This window comes from Anopheles arabiensis, chromosome 2 (genome assembly GCF_016920715.1).
Source record: "Anopheles arabiensis isolate DONGOLA chromosome 2, AaraD3, whole genome shotgun sequence".
In the NCBI taxonomy this organism is placed as follows: domain Eukaryota; kingdom Metazoa; phylum Arthropoda; class Insecta; order Diptera; family Culicidae; genus Anopheles; species Anopheles arabiensis.
In genome coordinates this window covers 76283658-76301192 of record NC_053517.1, presented here as the reverse complement: position 1 = coordinate 76301192, position 17535 = coordinate 76283658, and the positions used below count along the sequence as shown (strand labels likewise).

The following is a 17535-nucleotide window of genomic DNA, read 5'->3' as shown; positions in this document are numbered from 1 at the left end:
AATACGCTACCTACAGGCTTCTTAAAATAAGAGTAATAAAAGTAACATTGAACACCTTCTTGTGTAGGACTTGGACATGGCCAATCAAAGAAAATGTTGTCCTTTTTATTACAAAACAGTTATATTGTTTCGTCCAAACTACATTTTCGAAGTATTTAATACCATTGTTCACCTAGAGTTTACGATGCAGATAATCCCAACCAAATAACGATTTAACGACACAAAAAAGGCATTGAAACGCGGTTTTCATTAATTTGTTTTTGTAAGTTAACCACAAATTAATATGTTTATTAATTTACTAAAGATCTTAAAGGGTAGTTTCTCCTTAAAACTCGTATAAATAACCGATTAAGTTTGATCAAATTGTACAAATAAATTAAAGGAAAGCAATGATAAGCGAAATTTGATAACAAACCAAAAGTGTCCCATTTTTGGGACACAAATAACACAACAATATAATATAATATAATATAATATAATATAATATAATATAATATAATTTACAATATAAATATTTTACATCTTTACAGTTGATCCTTTGTATGTTCCCCTGGACACAGATCTTTATAAAACACACATCAAACCAATAGAAAATACCTTACAGTTGGTTCGTTTTACAAAATGTCTATCTTTTTTGTAATTTCAGCTCAAGCAAACTTGATTTGAAGTTCAATTAAACTGATTAACAGAATTACCATAACAAATAAATTTCATTTCGTATGTTGCATTTCGTTGGGCGTCATTTGGCTGCATTCGTTTAAATTTCCCGGTTATTTTTTTACCCGTGTTTTCCGCCACGAAACGACATGGCATTTGTTTGGCCTCTCATGATAGATTCCATATCCATAACTTTTCTACCCGCTGTAATCCAATCACTGCAAGGGCATTGAAAAGTTACTGCTCGCATTTGAATATTCTGCATATTAGTTACGACTACTGCGCTTGAAGCTATCAGCATGAGATCATACGCGCCCATGTAAATGCAAATTTTCCGTTCCATTTTCACGCTCATTCTCGACCTTGCTTGCCATTTGAATTGAGGCGTATAGAATCGCTTGAGAGATAACTGGAAACGTTTCCGCTTATGAAGTAGTCAGCCGAGTCGAGGAATAAATGAGCATCGTTTGAGCTCCCCGGATCAAAACAGCATACCACACTAGAGCTCATATGCTGGGTAAAGGGGCAGAGGGTCAAATTGGGTTACCGAAAACGGTGCTGAAGAGTAATTACTAGACAGGAGCGGGGAAATTAAATCGAATGCATTGCGTGCAACAAATCTCGTTCCCATCCGCCTGGTTTGCTGCAAGCAGAGCAAAGGCAATGCACTAAAATAGCTGCAACAATCATTGATAACGCACCTTCAAATCTGGTGCTTAAATTTATCAAAATAATCAATGCAGCGGTGCAAACGTAAGAACAAATCGCAACGATTGCATACATTTAAATGCTAATATATTTTATTTACCATTCAATTTTTATTGTTTGTTTAACAATCTAAACAATCTTTATCTGAACAATCCAGTATGCCAACAAAGATGAACATTAGGCACGAACAAGATTATATAATCATCCTTTATATGTCAGATGAAAATATATTTGTCTCAGGTTATCGTGGATATTAACGCAAAGAGACCTTACGAATAGGCTTTACTATGAACTATGTTCAGCGTCGAAATGTGATTATATTTTTATTGAAGGATTTTAATTTATCCAATTTCCGCCACTGTAATTATATTTTAGATTTGTAATATATTTCAGTTTGATAAAATTTTGTGATAATTCTAACTTTTCCGCTGAAAACGGCAAAATTTATATTACAATGATGGCAACTTTAAAATAGATTTTAAATAACATTCGTAGCAAATGTAGCGTTGTATCGCAAATTTGCAATAGTTTATTAGGTATTAGGAATTAGGTATTTATATATTAAAAAGATGGGTTTTTACAATGTTTCACCTATTTTATAAACACTTGATGCAAAATAAGCATTAGAATAGGTTTAAAAGATAGAAATCCGGGAAATTTTCATTTTCAAGAATCCTTGGCTTATTCAAAAGAATCAATATCTAGATTAACAAATAAATAACATGTTGCTATTTAAATTTTTAAAACCCTTTACTTTTTTATGTTATTTATAGGCTGTATGTATCTAATACCCGCATGCATAATGCATACATTGGAAAATCGAGTGTACTCGTACACTGTTCGTGCTAGATATTTCCTTTGCGCATTTTTCCTCAAAAAGCTTAATTCAGTACATGACAACTCGCGGTGGAAGATACTCGAAGCTCTCAAACCCAACAAAACTGACTTAAAACTACAATAATGACACGTTTAGGAAATTTCCAAAACTATAAGTATAGCAGTAAATACATTATGGAAAATAATACGAAAACCTTTGACAAACAGATCATTAAAAAACTGGTTCAAAAGAGATTTATTACAAAACGCATTGCAAGCTGGTTCCTAACATTGCGACTCAAACGAGGTATTGTGTATCTGTTTGGTTATAAAAATGATAAACATCGAAATAGTTTACTTTTGGATAACGTTGCCCTAACTTTTCCCTCTGCAAAACAAGAAGCGAATACGGTTGCTTGTTCGCAGCTGTAGGATAAGAAATCGGAAACGGGCAGATATAGTACAGTCACGAAACGAACAGAATTGAACAGGATTAAAAATTGTAAAAAACAGTTAAAAACACATACTGAAACGACGCACGCGGGTCAAAGTCGAAAGCAAAGAATTACTTAAGATCGGGTCTACTTACCGCTATCACATTCGTCCGACATCGACATTTCCGACATTTTGGCAGTCGTGACATCCTTGTGCGATGCCAGAAACAGCACAACTTCTCGCTTCTCATTTTTGATCGGCACAATATCCAGCAAGCACCAAAACGGCGTACCTGTAGATAGGGGTTTTCCCGTGATGTCAAAAAATAACGCAAGAACAAAGAAATAAAATAAATCGTACCGATGAAAAGTTGTCAGAACAGACATGAAATGTTAAGCATAACAAGCATAATAACTCATTAAAACGATTACGAGCAAACTTTGGCAAAAGGAAAAGTTTTTTCCAGGATTTTTGGGTCGTGGTTGTGCAAAAAAAAAAAAAAAGAAATCCCTAGCTGCCTGCCACTCTTCCCGGTTTGCTGTCGCGCACGGTGTTTGTGCGCGTGGATTTATTCCCGACCGTACCATTCTCCAGCCCATCAAATGCCCTAATACCGTGTGGGTTTACTACGAGGGTTTGGCTTTCGCTCTGTGTGGTTCAGGTTTTTTGTTTGTTTCACTTGACTGAAAATTTAACGGAAACACTTTGCAAGGCTGGTGACTGTGGAGAGCGATTTCATTAGCGTAAGTTTTGATGTCCCGGTGTCTGTCCCATAAATCATGCTACCCACCAGCTGCGGGTAGCTTATGTCTTATCCAACCCATCATTCCGGTCTCAGCTCTGCTGCTCTCTTGGTCGGTCGCTATGAGACAACCGGTAACGTGAGCTTCAACGCACAGATGGTTGGAGTCAGGGTCGGATCATTCGAGCAATGCCGGCACCGCGCTCGCTAAACTTTTGCACGAAAAGTGTGAGCAGCAAAAGGAGTGCGCTAAAAAGGTGAACCAACAAAAAAGACCACCATTTACGGGCTGTTTTTGGGGATAACGGCAACGTCTAGTTTCGCTGGTGTGACTGGTTGACAAATTTACTCTATTCCTAAAAGAGTGTGCGTGTGTGCGCGGTGCGGCATCCGGTGCCGTTCCGAGTGAAGTGTCGTTCACAGTTATTATTAATTTGACATCGTAGTCGCGAATCAGGTGCAGATGGCTGTTAATAAATATGTATATTTTCACGAGCAGCCACACATACGCCCGCCAGTTGTGCTGAATTGACAGGGAAAGAAGCTAAATATTAAGTTGTCATGCCGCAACGCAACAGCTGAAGCCGCGTCCTTCTTTCTGTGCGCATGTTTTGTCTCGGTGGTTTGCTTAAACGATGGAGATAATCGCATTTAAAGCGGTAAATCTTTGAATTCATACAGCGATTTAATCCTATTGATTAGCGGTCGAATAATTTTGTTGTTGTTATTTATTCATGTAGGGTAAATGTACCAATAGTGGTGCAATTTGTAGAGGTACCGATGTGTTTTAATGGATTTAAAGTGTCAGGAAGGACAATTTCTGAATATTTTAACTCATAGCAATTGGAATATGTTTTATCTTCGCAATCACAACCATTTTTACCATAAAATACATCAAATTTTCGAAAAAATACAAATTTTTGTGACTGCTTCGTTGTACTTACAGGGTTTCCCACGATTTATTGGTTGGTTCCCATCAATTTTTGGTGGATTCCCAATTTTTTTTGGTGCGTTCCCACGAATTTTTGGTCGTTTCCCAGATTTTTTTGGTCTAATTGTGTTGATATCCAATCGGAAAATACCAATAAATTATGGTAACGAACCAAAAATCAATGGGATACGACCAAAAAATCGTAGGAACGCACCAACAAATCATGGGAACTGACCAATAAATCGTGGGAAACCCTGTATAATGGTGGTATGGTTCCTATAGTTGTCTTATTGTGTTCCTATAGTGGTGGTAAACAAAGATGCATCAAAAACGGTGTATAATATCAATGAAACTTAGTTTAGAAGCTGTTTTCGTATGAATAGCAAGGATTACTGCCATAATATTGGTTTCTTCCGTAGTTTGATCGTAAAAAAATGTATAATGTTAATTGATGAAACTATTGACGAAAGTACTGCATCACACCTGTCGTCAACCTACACCCGGAAGAATGTACTTGATTTGAAGTCAATTTTTCATTCAGCCAGATAAGCGAATTTTGGCCTGTTTTTGGTAAATTACCTAAATAAAACTCATTTCTGTTGCTTATTTTAGTAAAAACAGTACGACATGTCAAAAATTTCCTCGAAAAAATCTAAAATGACCTGTATTTATTGATTTTATAACTATAACCACTATAGGAACATGCCTGTTTTGTGTACCTATAATGGCACTATGGTAAAAAACACTTAAAAATGCATAAATATGGTCAAAATGCAAATAATTTTAGTAAAACAATAACATTCCATAACAGTCATGTTGAAAAACTACTAATTGCGTGGGTATGTGATCATTTAGAACGTTAACAGAAATATGAGTTTCGTTATGAAATCCTAAGGATTTTGGAAAAATGTTGACACATTTCACAAAATAATGGATTTTTCGGTCACTAAGTAACGGAATGGCCCCATTTAACTTTTAAACCCTTTGTAAAAGGCTAAAGAACATTTCACACTAACTTAAATAACTTAAATACTTTTAATTTGCCCTATGAACCGCATTTTAGAGCAATAGCACCACTATTGGTACTATCACCACTATAGGTACATTTACCCTATTTATTAGCATTCTAGAGCAGCTTTCAACCTTTTGGCAGCTTTTCCTCCCATGGGTGCATGTAGCTTTACATTCCCCACTTACAACTTCATGAGCCGGGGGGAGGGGGGGGGTTCAACTATGGACTCCTCCTAGACTGTCCCTAGACCCCTAGACAGCAGTCCATGGTTTTTGTTTATTCTGTTTTACTATTTCTAAACAATAACCACCCTTTTTCAAACAACCACCTTCATTGTTTGTTTACTTCTATCTTTCAAACGCAACAGTGGTTCAAAATTCAAGAATTAGGAGTAACGTGTTCTACGGAAGTTGAATGCTAAGAAGTGTGTTCTGGAGTTCAGTCGACGTACGCCGACCACTGTAATGCTAGATATTCTTCAATGGATGTCGGTACAGCAGAGGATTGTGTACCAGACCACGATGTTCATTTCTTAAATGTTAAAATGCCTGTTGCCTGGATATCTACGCAGGGCTAGTGAGCCGAGGATACCCTATTTGCATTCTCAAAGTGCCAGAAACTTTTTGTTTCTCAAAGCGATTCAACGGTACAACAGTTTAATTTAAGCTTGTTTTTTTTTTTTATTTCATTACATCTATTAGAGTAGAATTATCTTAGGCTGGAAATAGACGTACCGAGATCGTTGCGGAACCGCGAAATTCGCGCCTTGTTTATAACAATTGTAGAACAGTAGAGCTGTCAAATCTTCCGCGCCTCCTGTTCGCGCCTGCTGTTTCGCAGAGATACCCTACCTTGGTATTACTGAGATTTGCGGTAGCGCGAACCGATTATTTTTACTTTTTCCGGTGGATTTGTGTGAAAACTCGTGTCGAGAAATGAGTTTTGTATTTTATTTTGCATAAAATATGTGAAATAAATAATTAGATTCGCAAATTGATAAAACATATTTCTTCTTAGCACATTCAATCGTCACCATGACAGCTCAAATCATACGCGATTTTCGCGGTACCGCGATGATCTCGGTTCGTCTATTTCCAGCCTTACAGATAGGGTAAATGTACCAGTATTGGGCAGGTTAGTGCAGCAGTTTCACTAAAACTGTTGGTACACTTACAATTTTTATTATTTTTCATGAAAGTGACATTATTTTGAACGATAAACTATCGAATTATGCTGTGCTATGTTTTATTTGCCGATTTAAATGTATTTTTAAGATATATTTGTCAAAATGCAAACACTGTTTTTGCTCCTATTTTCGGCAATTTGGTCCTATTTTCGGCAGGTTGTGCTCCTATTTTCGGCAACGCGAATACGGGTCGCTAAATGTTTTAATCAATGCAAATAGGTAGACAAATATATTTAAAACAGTTTTACACTCTCACTTTTCTAAAATTGGTGTTAACAGGCACTTAAATTATCATTTTTATGTTGCCCAATTTGGTCATTTTGCAGGCAGTTTTTACAGTCTCTTTGATGTGAGTTACAAGCATTTTTGTATTTGAAGCATTGAAGCATTTTTTGTATTTTTTGTTATATTTGTAAAAATACGCATTCAATCGCCTTGCTTTCTTCAGACAAATTGTAAAGAAACATCATATCTTTAAAAATATATCATGAAAAACTTCAACGCATCCCTGTGACACTCGTTTAAGCTTATTTTCGAAGTGGCAAAAATTACATCAATATGCTGCTGATCCTTATTTTGCATTTTTCCTAGTTATTTGTTATGTAAGGGTTAAGAAACTTACATGATATTCATAAAACACTCTAATGAATACATTTTGAGCATTGGAAAGTATCTTTGTAGTCAAATAATGCTTAAATAGAGGGTGGCCATTTTGCCCCACATGCCTATTTTACCCCGCTTTCCCCTACATCGTGTACCGTTGCGGTGGGTCAGTGTTTCGCTGACACGTATCGAGGAAGAATAACACTTTGTTTGAAGCGGACTTTTCGACACTAGATCGTTCAGGCGATTATAGAATCCCTGAAAGGGTTTCCCTTATTGGAATCGTTGGAGGTTAGAGGCCTTTCCTTGCTTAAGGGGGACATAAGGTCGATAGATGTTGGATTTTTGTTCCATTTAAAGATATGAGGTGCAATGTATACATTGTGTGAGGCAGTGAGGTGTCTGTCATTATGTGCCTATGCAGCGTTTTTAGTGTTTTTCCGAAAGTTCTTGAAAGTTTCAACTGTTCTAGCCAAAGAACGGGTGCGTTCGTTGATCTTTGCCCACACTGCGCTTTTAGCGATAAGTTGCCACGTGTTCACTGTTTGTCTACTTTGCTACAGTAACGCTTGAATTGCTTATGTTGCGCGTGTTGGTTGTTTTTGATAAGTGTGTCTCAATGGTTTTTATGAACGGTATGGTCTGGGTATGTTGCTATGGTGTGGATTGATTTGCTGATGCGTTGTAATGAATGTGTTGCAATAGTGTGGATTTGGCTTTCCGAAGTGTATTAAAATGGGTCTATAGCTGATAGTGCGGTTTATTATATGTTCTGTTTGCTTGTAGCAGATATACTACACTTAGTATCGTCCTATTGGCCATGAATACAATTAAAACAAAAAAAAATATATAGGAAGCAATCAAAAAAATTTGGATACCAACTAAAAAACTTCAGTAAACCCAATATAAGGAAAACCTCATATATGAGGTAACCCTATATGGTAAATCCTGTGTATCTTGAGCTTATTTTGTAAATTAAAGCCTTATAAACAAATGATACTAAGCAATGATAAATATTACATTATGTGTACTCAGAAACTTATAAAATCCAAGTGTTGGGTGAAGATTGAATTTTATTCGGCCCAGATCGGCTGACTTTGCTATAGAATTTTTGATGATTGATTCATGATTCACTTTCAACATGTCTATTCTAACTCTTCGTTAGATATGTACAGGTGCTTTTAACTGTCTGTCACAGATTTAAAACACAATTTTGAAAATAGTAGATTAATTGTTTGTTTAAGTTTATCATTTTTTTTGTGATTTTGGTTTTCGGTTTCGATTCAAGTGCATGTGCTCAGATTCGTTCGGATCAACTTCGATTCAGGCCGACTCCGACTCCGGACAAATCAAGATTTGTCAAACTCAGAACCACTAGTTCATCCCGTAGTTGGAAACGGACTAACCGAAGTCGGATCGGAGTCATGGGTACGCCCAGAGAGCACATGCCTACTTAGAACAATAAACCTTCCCAACAGCTTGCTTCATATGCATGGGCAAGTATGTGTTGCTAAAAAAATATAGATATGCATAAAAATAAGCACCACAACAACAAAAAAGGACACAATCCGAGCTCGCTCGGTTTATGAATGTGTGTCACGCTTTACGACCATATGACCCGGCGGCCATGGAAACATTCGCTTACCATTTTTCTTGTAGAAGATGACCTCCAGCTTGAGCTCCGACTTGCCGTCCAGACTCGTTTCGATCATGCTTTTATGCTCGTCCTTGGTCTCGGGGCCGTACAGAAAGCGACAAGCACAGCCTGCGAAAAGGATACACGGGCAAAAGGATAGGGGCAGTGAATGGTGCTGCGGCAGCGGCTCAATCGCATTCCCGGGCACGGGAGATAATGCACAACTTTATTACCTTTTTGCATAATTTGCGCTCGCGAAAACCCCGACAGCTCCACGAAGCCATCGGAGCAGTACACTATGGGATACCCGTTCACTTGTGCGTTGCCTAGTACGAAGTTGGAATCTGGAACGAAGTGTAAGAAGCAACACAGCATATATTTAAGCGGTCCATCGCTGTACAGCGTGCCATTTGTTTAGCACACCACGCGTTGTTCGCGATTCAGTGTGATAACGGGGCGACATGGTAAACAGCACGAGGAAGCAACGTTTTCCGTATGTCTATTGTGGTTCACAGCAAAATGCTCTTCTGGCCCGAATGGTTTGGTTGAGCGAGTTTCACGCTTCACGGAAAAGCGTGTTCGCATTCAGCAAGAATGATCGAATTGAAGCAATCATTGCCCTTTTGTATGGGAAGAACTCCGATGGAGTCGCTAATAAATAAAGGAAACCATAAATCTGACATAAAGCTGGCGTGACGCACCACAAGAGCTGACAAGAGGCGGGTCCTGGAAATGCCTCCAGCCTCCTTTCTGTCCGGGGAATACCGGTGCTGGGCTCAAGGTTAACAAACGCTGCGAGCAAATTTGTCCAAATGTATGTCCATTTGTCGGGAGATAATGTGCTCTGTATGTAGCAGATAAATGCTTGGCAATAACAAAATTACAATAATGCAGAATGAAAATTTTTGGATCGTTTCATATGACTTGCTTTGGTGTTATTTAGCAATGTATCTTTTTTGTAATAATACTTTATGTATTTTTTGTTGTAAAAGAATGGAAATCCAAGAATTATCTTAACATGTTATATATTGCACACACTTGTATAAGAAGATGTTGCTGGCACCATAAACATGGGAATGACATTGACACGCCTTTTGAACGTCGATTGACTCGCGTATGCTTAAAAATACCAGACAGCTGTCTTTCTTTATACAGACAAGAACTCAGATTTCACATGATACGAAATAGCAGTTGTACATCTCATCTGTACTACATCCACCTTTGCTTTTGTTTGTTCTTTTCAACTTTTTTTAGTTTTTTTATGGTATGCCGCGTAGGTTGAACATGCGATAACTGATGTATCGTTTTGTGTTCTCACTCTTTGTTTCTCCAATTTCAAATCATCTATTTCAACAACGAAATATGAAACGAACGAAATTCTATTTCAAAACGCACATGAAAGGGAATCTGTTTTCATCGGTGGTATTTTCATATTGTTAGACACAAGCCAATTTAAACTCGCAACAAACAGCATCATGTCCTGCGTGAGTTTCAAAGTTCAGCATTAATATACGGCTACACATATGCCCTGGAGCTTCCAACTAATTCAGCTACCTGTCTGTTCTAATACAAGATGTGAAGCACTCCTTTAAGCCGAAGTTTTCATCGCCGCGGTGCAAATTTATGTCTACTGGCGAGCAGCTCCGAACTGCTCCGCCAACACCTTTCCGTTTCTCAACTTTCCAAGATTTTGCCACCGAAGAGGCAAAGAAAAGTCACACATTTATGTGAACTCAATTAATTTTCCCGCACCGTATCCACAACGGTGCCGTACGGGCCCGGGAAGTCATGCGTTTCATTTACCTTTGAATGAAAAACCATTCGAGGAAGCAATTGTGAAAATATGAACACGGCGTGGCACTTGAGGCGGGCAAAGGCCGTACCAACGCCACCACCACCACCATTAACAACAACGATGGCAAAACGGTTGTGGTAGGAAAAAAGGAAAAGTTTCGTGCCTTCTTCCGTTTCAATTTTAGGACGCTTACGGGCACGGCGTGTTGGTCCCGTTTCAGGTAAAACAGCGTTCCACAGCAACACCACCCATATGCACACCCACACAAACATACACACAGACCCAGACGTACGTACAAATAAACACAGAGCCACATTGAACCGTGCACACAGCGCACGACCTCCGGATCCTTGACGGGGGCGCGTGATGAAATTAATCGAGGACACAGCTTGCTTCCTTGTGCACCCGCCCCACCGAGTACCTTTCCGCTGGTGTTCGGCACTTTTAAGTCAGTTCGGCAAATTTTAATGCCACCTTAATTAAACTGTCTACTTACGTGTCCCATCGAAGCGGGTCGCTATCGTATCGAGGAAAGTGTTCTGGGGCGCCAGGAGCCCCTTCCGTGCCGGCATTTGGGTGGTGTTTTGTTGGCCGTTCGCTCTTCAGCCGTCCCAGGCGGAAGTGTTTTGGGTAGTAGGGGCTTGAGGGGGAGGGCCGCACCTAAACCTGCAACGAGTGAAACGGAATAAAAAAAAATTATGAAAAGAAAGCTGTGTTTAGCATTGGAAGAAATTGTTTTGCAAGAGGCTTCCCCCCATATCGTACCGCGGTGGAAGAGGGAAGGAAAAAACGCAGCGGATCGGTTGTTGGAGTGTGGCGTTATTGTAAACGATACGCGTGTGGTGCATGCTGATTTCGATAAATATTTACCGAGCAACCTAAAATACAACACATATACATACACACAATTTCCAAATACACCCGCTCAGGCTGAAGCAATTGGTTCGTAATCGTGTTTTATCCGCCAATGCTGCACGCGAATCGATCACTTCGATTCGTGATTCTCGACGTGTGTTTGGAGACGATGCGATGCTTTGAACGGGTCTCCCGCGGTTTTCAGTGCGACTGTGTACGGAAGCGGGCCCGGGCAAGTGGGAAAAATTAGCACACACTCCATGTGTGTGCGCCGTATCATCCGCCCTATCAAAGCGCAAACAACGGCCGAAGGGAGGCATTGGTGTAACACGCGTGCAATACGTCGAAGGAACCACTGCTCGGCCCTGGGGGAGTGGGTGGAGTGAGAGAGGGTGAGTTAAGCGATTGGATGAACCTTAACATCTGCGCCTCTCTCTCTCTCTCTCTCTCTCTCTCTCTCTCTCTCTCTCTTTCTCTTTCTCTCTCTCTCTTTGGTGTGACTAATCACTATCACAAACGCGGACAGACGCCAAAGACGATTAGATAACTTACACCAAACAAACGAATCGACTATCGATGTTGGCGTGAATATCAAACAGTATCGGGTACACGCACATTTTAATGCCACATCGAATGTGGTCTGCCGGACGGAAAGGTATATAGAAGGGTGGTTAAGTGGTCTGCATATTTACACATTGCATTAGGAGAGGTAAAAAAATGTATAAGGAGGGCAACTGACAAAAATTTTTTAATAATAATATCAACAATAACAACAGGTCCTGTCATTCGATGTTTCGTTTAGATACTTTTAAATAACTTATAATAGTTAGTTGCAGATAAAAAAGACAAAAAATGTTGGAAAACTTGTGAATGATCTGAATGCGTCAATTGATTGATTGAGCTTCAATGACGAAAAATCAACTCCTTTTCTTTTCTTTTTTTAGGAGTTGCGCTAGATACTGAGTTAACTTACCGCTTGCTCTACGAAGATACAACTAACCGCGCAAATAAGCCACTAGGACTTATTCTAAGAATGATGCGCGATTTTAACGACCCTAAGGCAATCTCAACAATACATGCTAGTCTTGCTAGGTTCATCCTTGAATTTGCATCAATTGTTTGGTCTCCTTATGCAGATGTATGGATAGAAAGGATCGAAGCGCTTCAATGAAAGTTGACTCGTTATGCTGTTCGAAAACTACCATGAAATATACAACTACTGGGTCTTGAGACACTTCGCAATAGAAGAAAAAACGCGCCGCTGTTTTTCGTAGCAGGAGTACTAAACAAATGAAAATAATCCCATAACCTTCATGTCCCGTAATTTTAACTTGACCGCTGATTTATTCGATTTCAATATCTCTCGCCACATTTGGGGAACTTCTACGTCTAGCTCGGATAAGAAATTAGTAAAGGTATTTATTGTTATTTATTAAGAAAAAGCTGAATATGTATATGTATGGGTTTGCTTTATCAAATAAACAAATAAACGCATTTTGGGGCCTGAAGAGGGAATGATGGCTAGGCGTCATTTTTTGTTAAAAGCCTTATGTTGCCTTGAGTTCCTGAAAATATATTACATTGTTTTTTAAAAATATGTTATATTTTTACATGTTTTTTTTAAATAAAAGAATTGGTATTGGTAATCAGAATGTATAAATTGTAGTCTAAAAGTATTTCAATGACACAGGAAATAAATTTACATTTTCAAAAGATGCTGCTTCATCTCATTAGTACCAGTATCAAGTCATCTTGAACATAATAAACTATGGATACATAAATAAATATTAATACATATGATTTATAAATCTAAATATCCTGAAAAAGACGGGATATTTAAATGGTGGGATAAACACATGTTTCCGACATAAGGAGTTTGGTTGCAGTAAATTGTAAATAGTGTAGCAGTAACAATCTATTGCTGTTTACACAAAAATCAAAAACACGGTGAGTAACAGACCTTCACAACCACGCATATTTACTGGGAATAAAACAAAACAAAGAATACATGGAACGAAACGATCAAAATTTATGTTCCACTAAATGTTTGTTGCAAATTTATAGATCCTTTGCAATTGTGTGATAAATCTATTTTACGGTAAAAGTCGTAATTAAACGATGGGAAAGTTTAAGATACTAGGAAACCTTTTTATATAGAGTTTGACAGTTAGCGGCTGAATTTATGGATTTATGATTGGAATCATGGCTGAAATTCTGGACCATTCTAGACCACGTTTGCTAATATGTTTTTACTCCACTCATAATTCCCCAACAGGCAACATTGATACATGCTGTGTCCACAACCATCCCGCCCACACAAATACTTCGGATGGGCCAAAAATACTTATCTTTCCAAAATAGTACCACTGCTCGTCCCTTTTCAATCCACAAGCATGTTTTGCGCGACAGCATCACCCCGCACCATCGGATCCACATACCGCCTGGCCCTCCCGCTGATAGATAACGGTGCCAGAGCCGGAAAACGATGGTGAAAATGATGCGATCTCCTACCTGCCCTGCCCACTACCTGGTTGACTTTGTTTATGCCGTGCCATTGCCAGCATATTGATTGTGTAAACAATGTTCAAGCACCTAAACGCGTACGTACACACACACACACACACACACCGGCCGCCAATCTTCTCACCTAGAAACTTCTCACCGGGCCTTGTTTGTAGTTTGGCTCAAACTGCCTACCATGCGGAACAAAATTAAAGGTCGATTTAGTCGCATCGCTCAACCAAAAGGTGAGCGCTGCATGGGAAAGGCGTGAATTGGAAATAATCAAACTGTTCTATGTTGGTTCACGCTGTGCGAACTGCTTACAAAACGACCATTTTCCACGTTCCGTTCAGTTGGCGGCATACAACAGAATACCAGGGTGGAGGCGATAGTATTGTACACCCACATGCAGGCTAATTTTTCTTCTTTATTGATCAGCATGTGTTATCGAACGGCATCCAGCGCGATCTATGCAACGCACTGCACTCTGCTTCCGGTAACCGGGGCGTCTCTAGCCTGCCCTGTACACGTGGCCGTGTATTCCCCGGAAGTGTGCTCTTGAACGGCGCATGTACAGGTGCCAGTGTACCCATCAATTATTCCCATGACCATCGACGGTGTGGTGCTTGTCGTCACGATGGAGCGTTTCCGGCAATCACACGACCACGCGCTTTCCGCTGCTTCCAGTGCAGACTGCCCTGTGGTACCTTTCTAACCGGGTTGTAGCGTGTTTTCCATGAATAGTAGCTTCCCTACAACCGACTGACAATAATTACTCAACCGATCAGACTCCGACGGTAAACACTAACCACAGCCACAGCGCCCAAAGCGCTTAAAAGCGGTAGATCAAGCGCTTAACCATACCAGGTGAGCGACACGTTGAAATGATCATTAAATAAAAAATGTAGTGCAAGAAAAATCGAGTCAAAAGCATCGCCCCAGGGCGGTCCGGGTGGCTCTTGTTACCATACCCGGACCATCTTGATATGGGGTTGGGTTTAAAAAAGGAAATCGCTCGTATCGGAACCCTTTTTTGTACGTTCGCCTTCACCCGCACGGCAACCGGAGCGGAACAGGTTTGGCGGACACTGCTCAACATAGATGCAACAGGTGGGCACAAGCCTAAACCCCCCCCCCGGCTGTTGAGGTTAGATTATGATTATTTTTAAAACCGAGCGAGAGTTTTGTTCCATTTTTAGATACCTTTCCCTTTGCAGCCGGCAGCCGTTTCAGTGGAATTGAGCTTTTAGTTTACTTACTTTACTTCGTTCGGTGCTTGAACGGGTCGTGAGGAGCAAACGGTAAAAGCTATTTAACAGTGAAAAAATACTTTAGAGCAAACAGAATACCCGGAAAAGCTGGCATCGCCATTCCCATACCATCATACCGGTTATTCATTATTCAAATGATAAATGTGATTATTACAAAAAGCTCTACATTATATCATAAATGAGGAAAAAATAATCATAGACCCATGCTCACTACACCTACGCAGATATCCGAGTGAGGGCAGGCTTTGAATCTGATATGCATGCCAAATATTCTCATAATATTCAATCACCAAAGTGTCACAATGATGATTGACATATACCGAACACACGTCGTTCCGGTCGTTTCATGTGCCTTTTGTAAGAAGCTTGAAAACGTTTACCCAAAAGCTTCACTCTATCAGACACTGGGCGGAACCGTTTCGTAGCACCGTACTACGAAATAGGTTGATGTCAGATCCTTTCGCTCGCTCGCTATTGTCTTAAACTTTGCCTTTTTGTCAGGCATTTACTGACAAACTTATAAACACACCTCTCTTTCACACACACACACACAAGCACACAATTCAAAAGCGTCTTCAATTTTGTACCAACTTTAAGAGAACCGCCCAAAGCGATCGTTTGCCGATGCTCGGCAATATAGTCACACCAAATCGAAATACGAAAAATGTAAATTGGATTACGCGTCTCGTTCCTTTCATCGAGGCGAGTTTGTTATCGGCCTCTCCTTTCGTTGGGGGAATTGCAGGAAGAGTGTATTGCTTGACGCTGGCTTCGTATGTAGCAAAGTTCAGCAATCGGGCAACATGCAGTATCTGTAACCAGCTGCTGCTTCTCCTTCCCCCTTCCAGCAACAGGTACGGAACCATTGGTTCCATTGAAAGCAAACACAAAAACAGGATTCTTGCTTTTCCCGTGTGCTGGTTTTGCATTGCGGGAGGAAATTGGAAGAGGAATTACTTTCTTCACTGTTGTGTTCAGAACGTTTCGTTTAGTAGAAGGGGAAAAAAGAGTGTAAGACGAGAGCGTTGCCTGCTCTCCTTTCCGGTAGAATTTCAATCGAGCTGATTAGAAATGAAGCTTAATGGTATTTTCATTTTCGCATTTCGGTCCCAAACATTGAATCACGTTTAATTCTCTTTGAAGCGATCGCCTAAATTATGCTCGCATCACATTACAGCCGATAAAGACCTATCAAGCAGCCCTTATAATGCATCCTTCTCACCATTATGCAGTAAATTATATTATGGGAACGGGCACAGTGCCACCGCATACCGAACCAAAAGGTTTTTTTAATGTTTAACGTTTTAAATATTTTAAAGAAAGATGTGTACAGTATAATAAAGTGTTTTTATATGTATGTTTAAAACGCATGCCATTAACGACAAATACAACACAAAAGCGTACGATGGAGCTGAATTTAAGTCTCTGCTATTGGAATTTTTGCGATTCTGGGAAACACAACAGCAAGCAGAAGGGTTTGTCTTTTACTTCTTGGTTCTTGGTCTTGGTTCTTTTACTACTAGGTTCGAATTATGCGGCTTATATATTATTTTCAATTTATTGATTATAGACCATAAAAAACTGTATCATTTCATTACTTTCAATATAAAACTTTAATTCTTACGGAAAATGATAAATAAAATCATTCAACCTTTTAAACAGAAAAAGATGGGAAAATCAAGCCATTTCACTTGGAGAATATTGTGCGAATATCAATATGATATTGTATCAATATGATATCAATAGTTTTTAGTTCCAAAGAAATTTTCTTCTTCTTCTTTTGGCTCACCAACCGTTGTCGGTCAAGGCCTGCCATGCACCACTACTTGCGGGCTTGGCTTTCAGTGACTTATAGATTCCCTCCATAGCAGGATAGTCAGTCCTTCGTATGGTGGCACTGTCAATTCGGGACTTGAACTTATGACGGGAATGTTCTTAAGTCGTTCGAGTTTGGATTGTAATTTATTTGCATTTTTACCACGAGAGCGGTTTTGGATTTAATTTGTTTTAAAATAAAAGAAAGCCAATGACTGGTCAAGGAACTTTTATATAACTAGTTTATTCATGATTTCGGTCGTCACACCGAATTGATTCGTTTAGTTCCAATACCACTGATTCCTGTTATTATAAAACTTAACTAAATTCTATTTTGATTATTGTACATTCCTATACATGCTGATACAAACGATCTATACCGGCGAATAATAACAACCTGTGTGTAATTTGATGTTTCAATAACATTGAACTGTATATATGATTCAGTTCAGTAGAGTAAATAGAAAGATACAAATGTTCCACTCTATGATGCTTAAAGCCTTCTCACAAACTTCTTTTTTTGGTAACCATAGATGATGATGATGAAATTCCCGGCAGTCTCAGCGCAAAG

General features: G+C 39.4%; 1 protein-coding gene across 5 annotated transcripts in view; it reads right to left on the bottom strand.

Annotated features, from left to right (window-relative positions):
- The window catches only part of LOC120908744 (potassium voltage-gated channel subfamily H member 8), a 47559-nt gene that overhangs the window by 18829 nt on the left and 11195 nt on the right, over positions 1–17535 (bottom strand). For all 5 annotated transcript variants that reach the window (XM_040320065.1, XM_040320068.1, XM_040320067.1 and 2 more), the window contains 4 exons: positions 11018–11187; positions 8960–9070; positions 8736–8855; positions 2771–2908 (listed from right to left, as the gene is read on the bottom strand). In XM_040320065.1, coding sequence (XP_040175999.1) covers positions 2771–2908; positions 8736–8855; positions 8960–9070; positions 11018–11093 — 445 coding nt within the window. In that variant the 5' untranslated portion in view covers positions 11094–11187. The remainder of the gene's footprint in view (positions 1–2770; positions 2909–8735; positions 8856–8959; positions 9071–11017; positions 11188–17535) is intronic.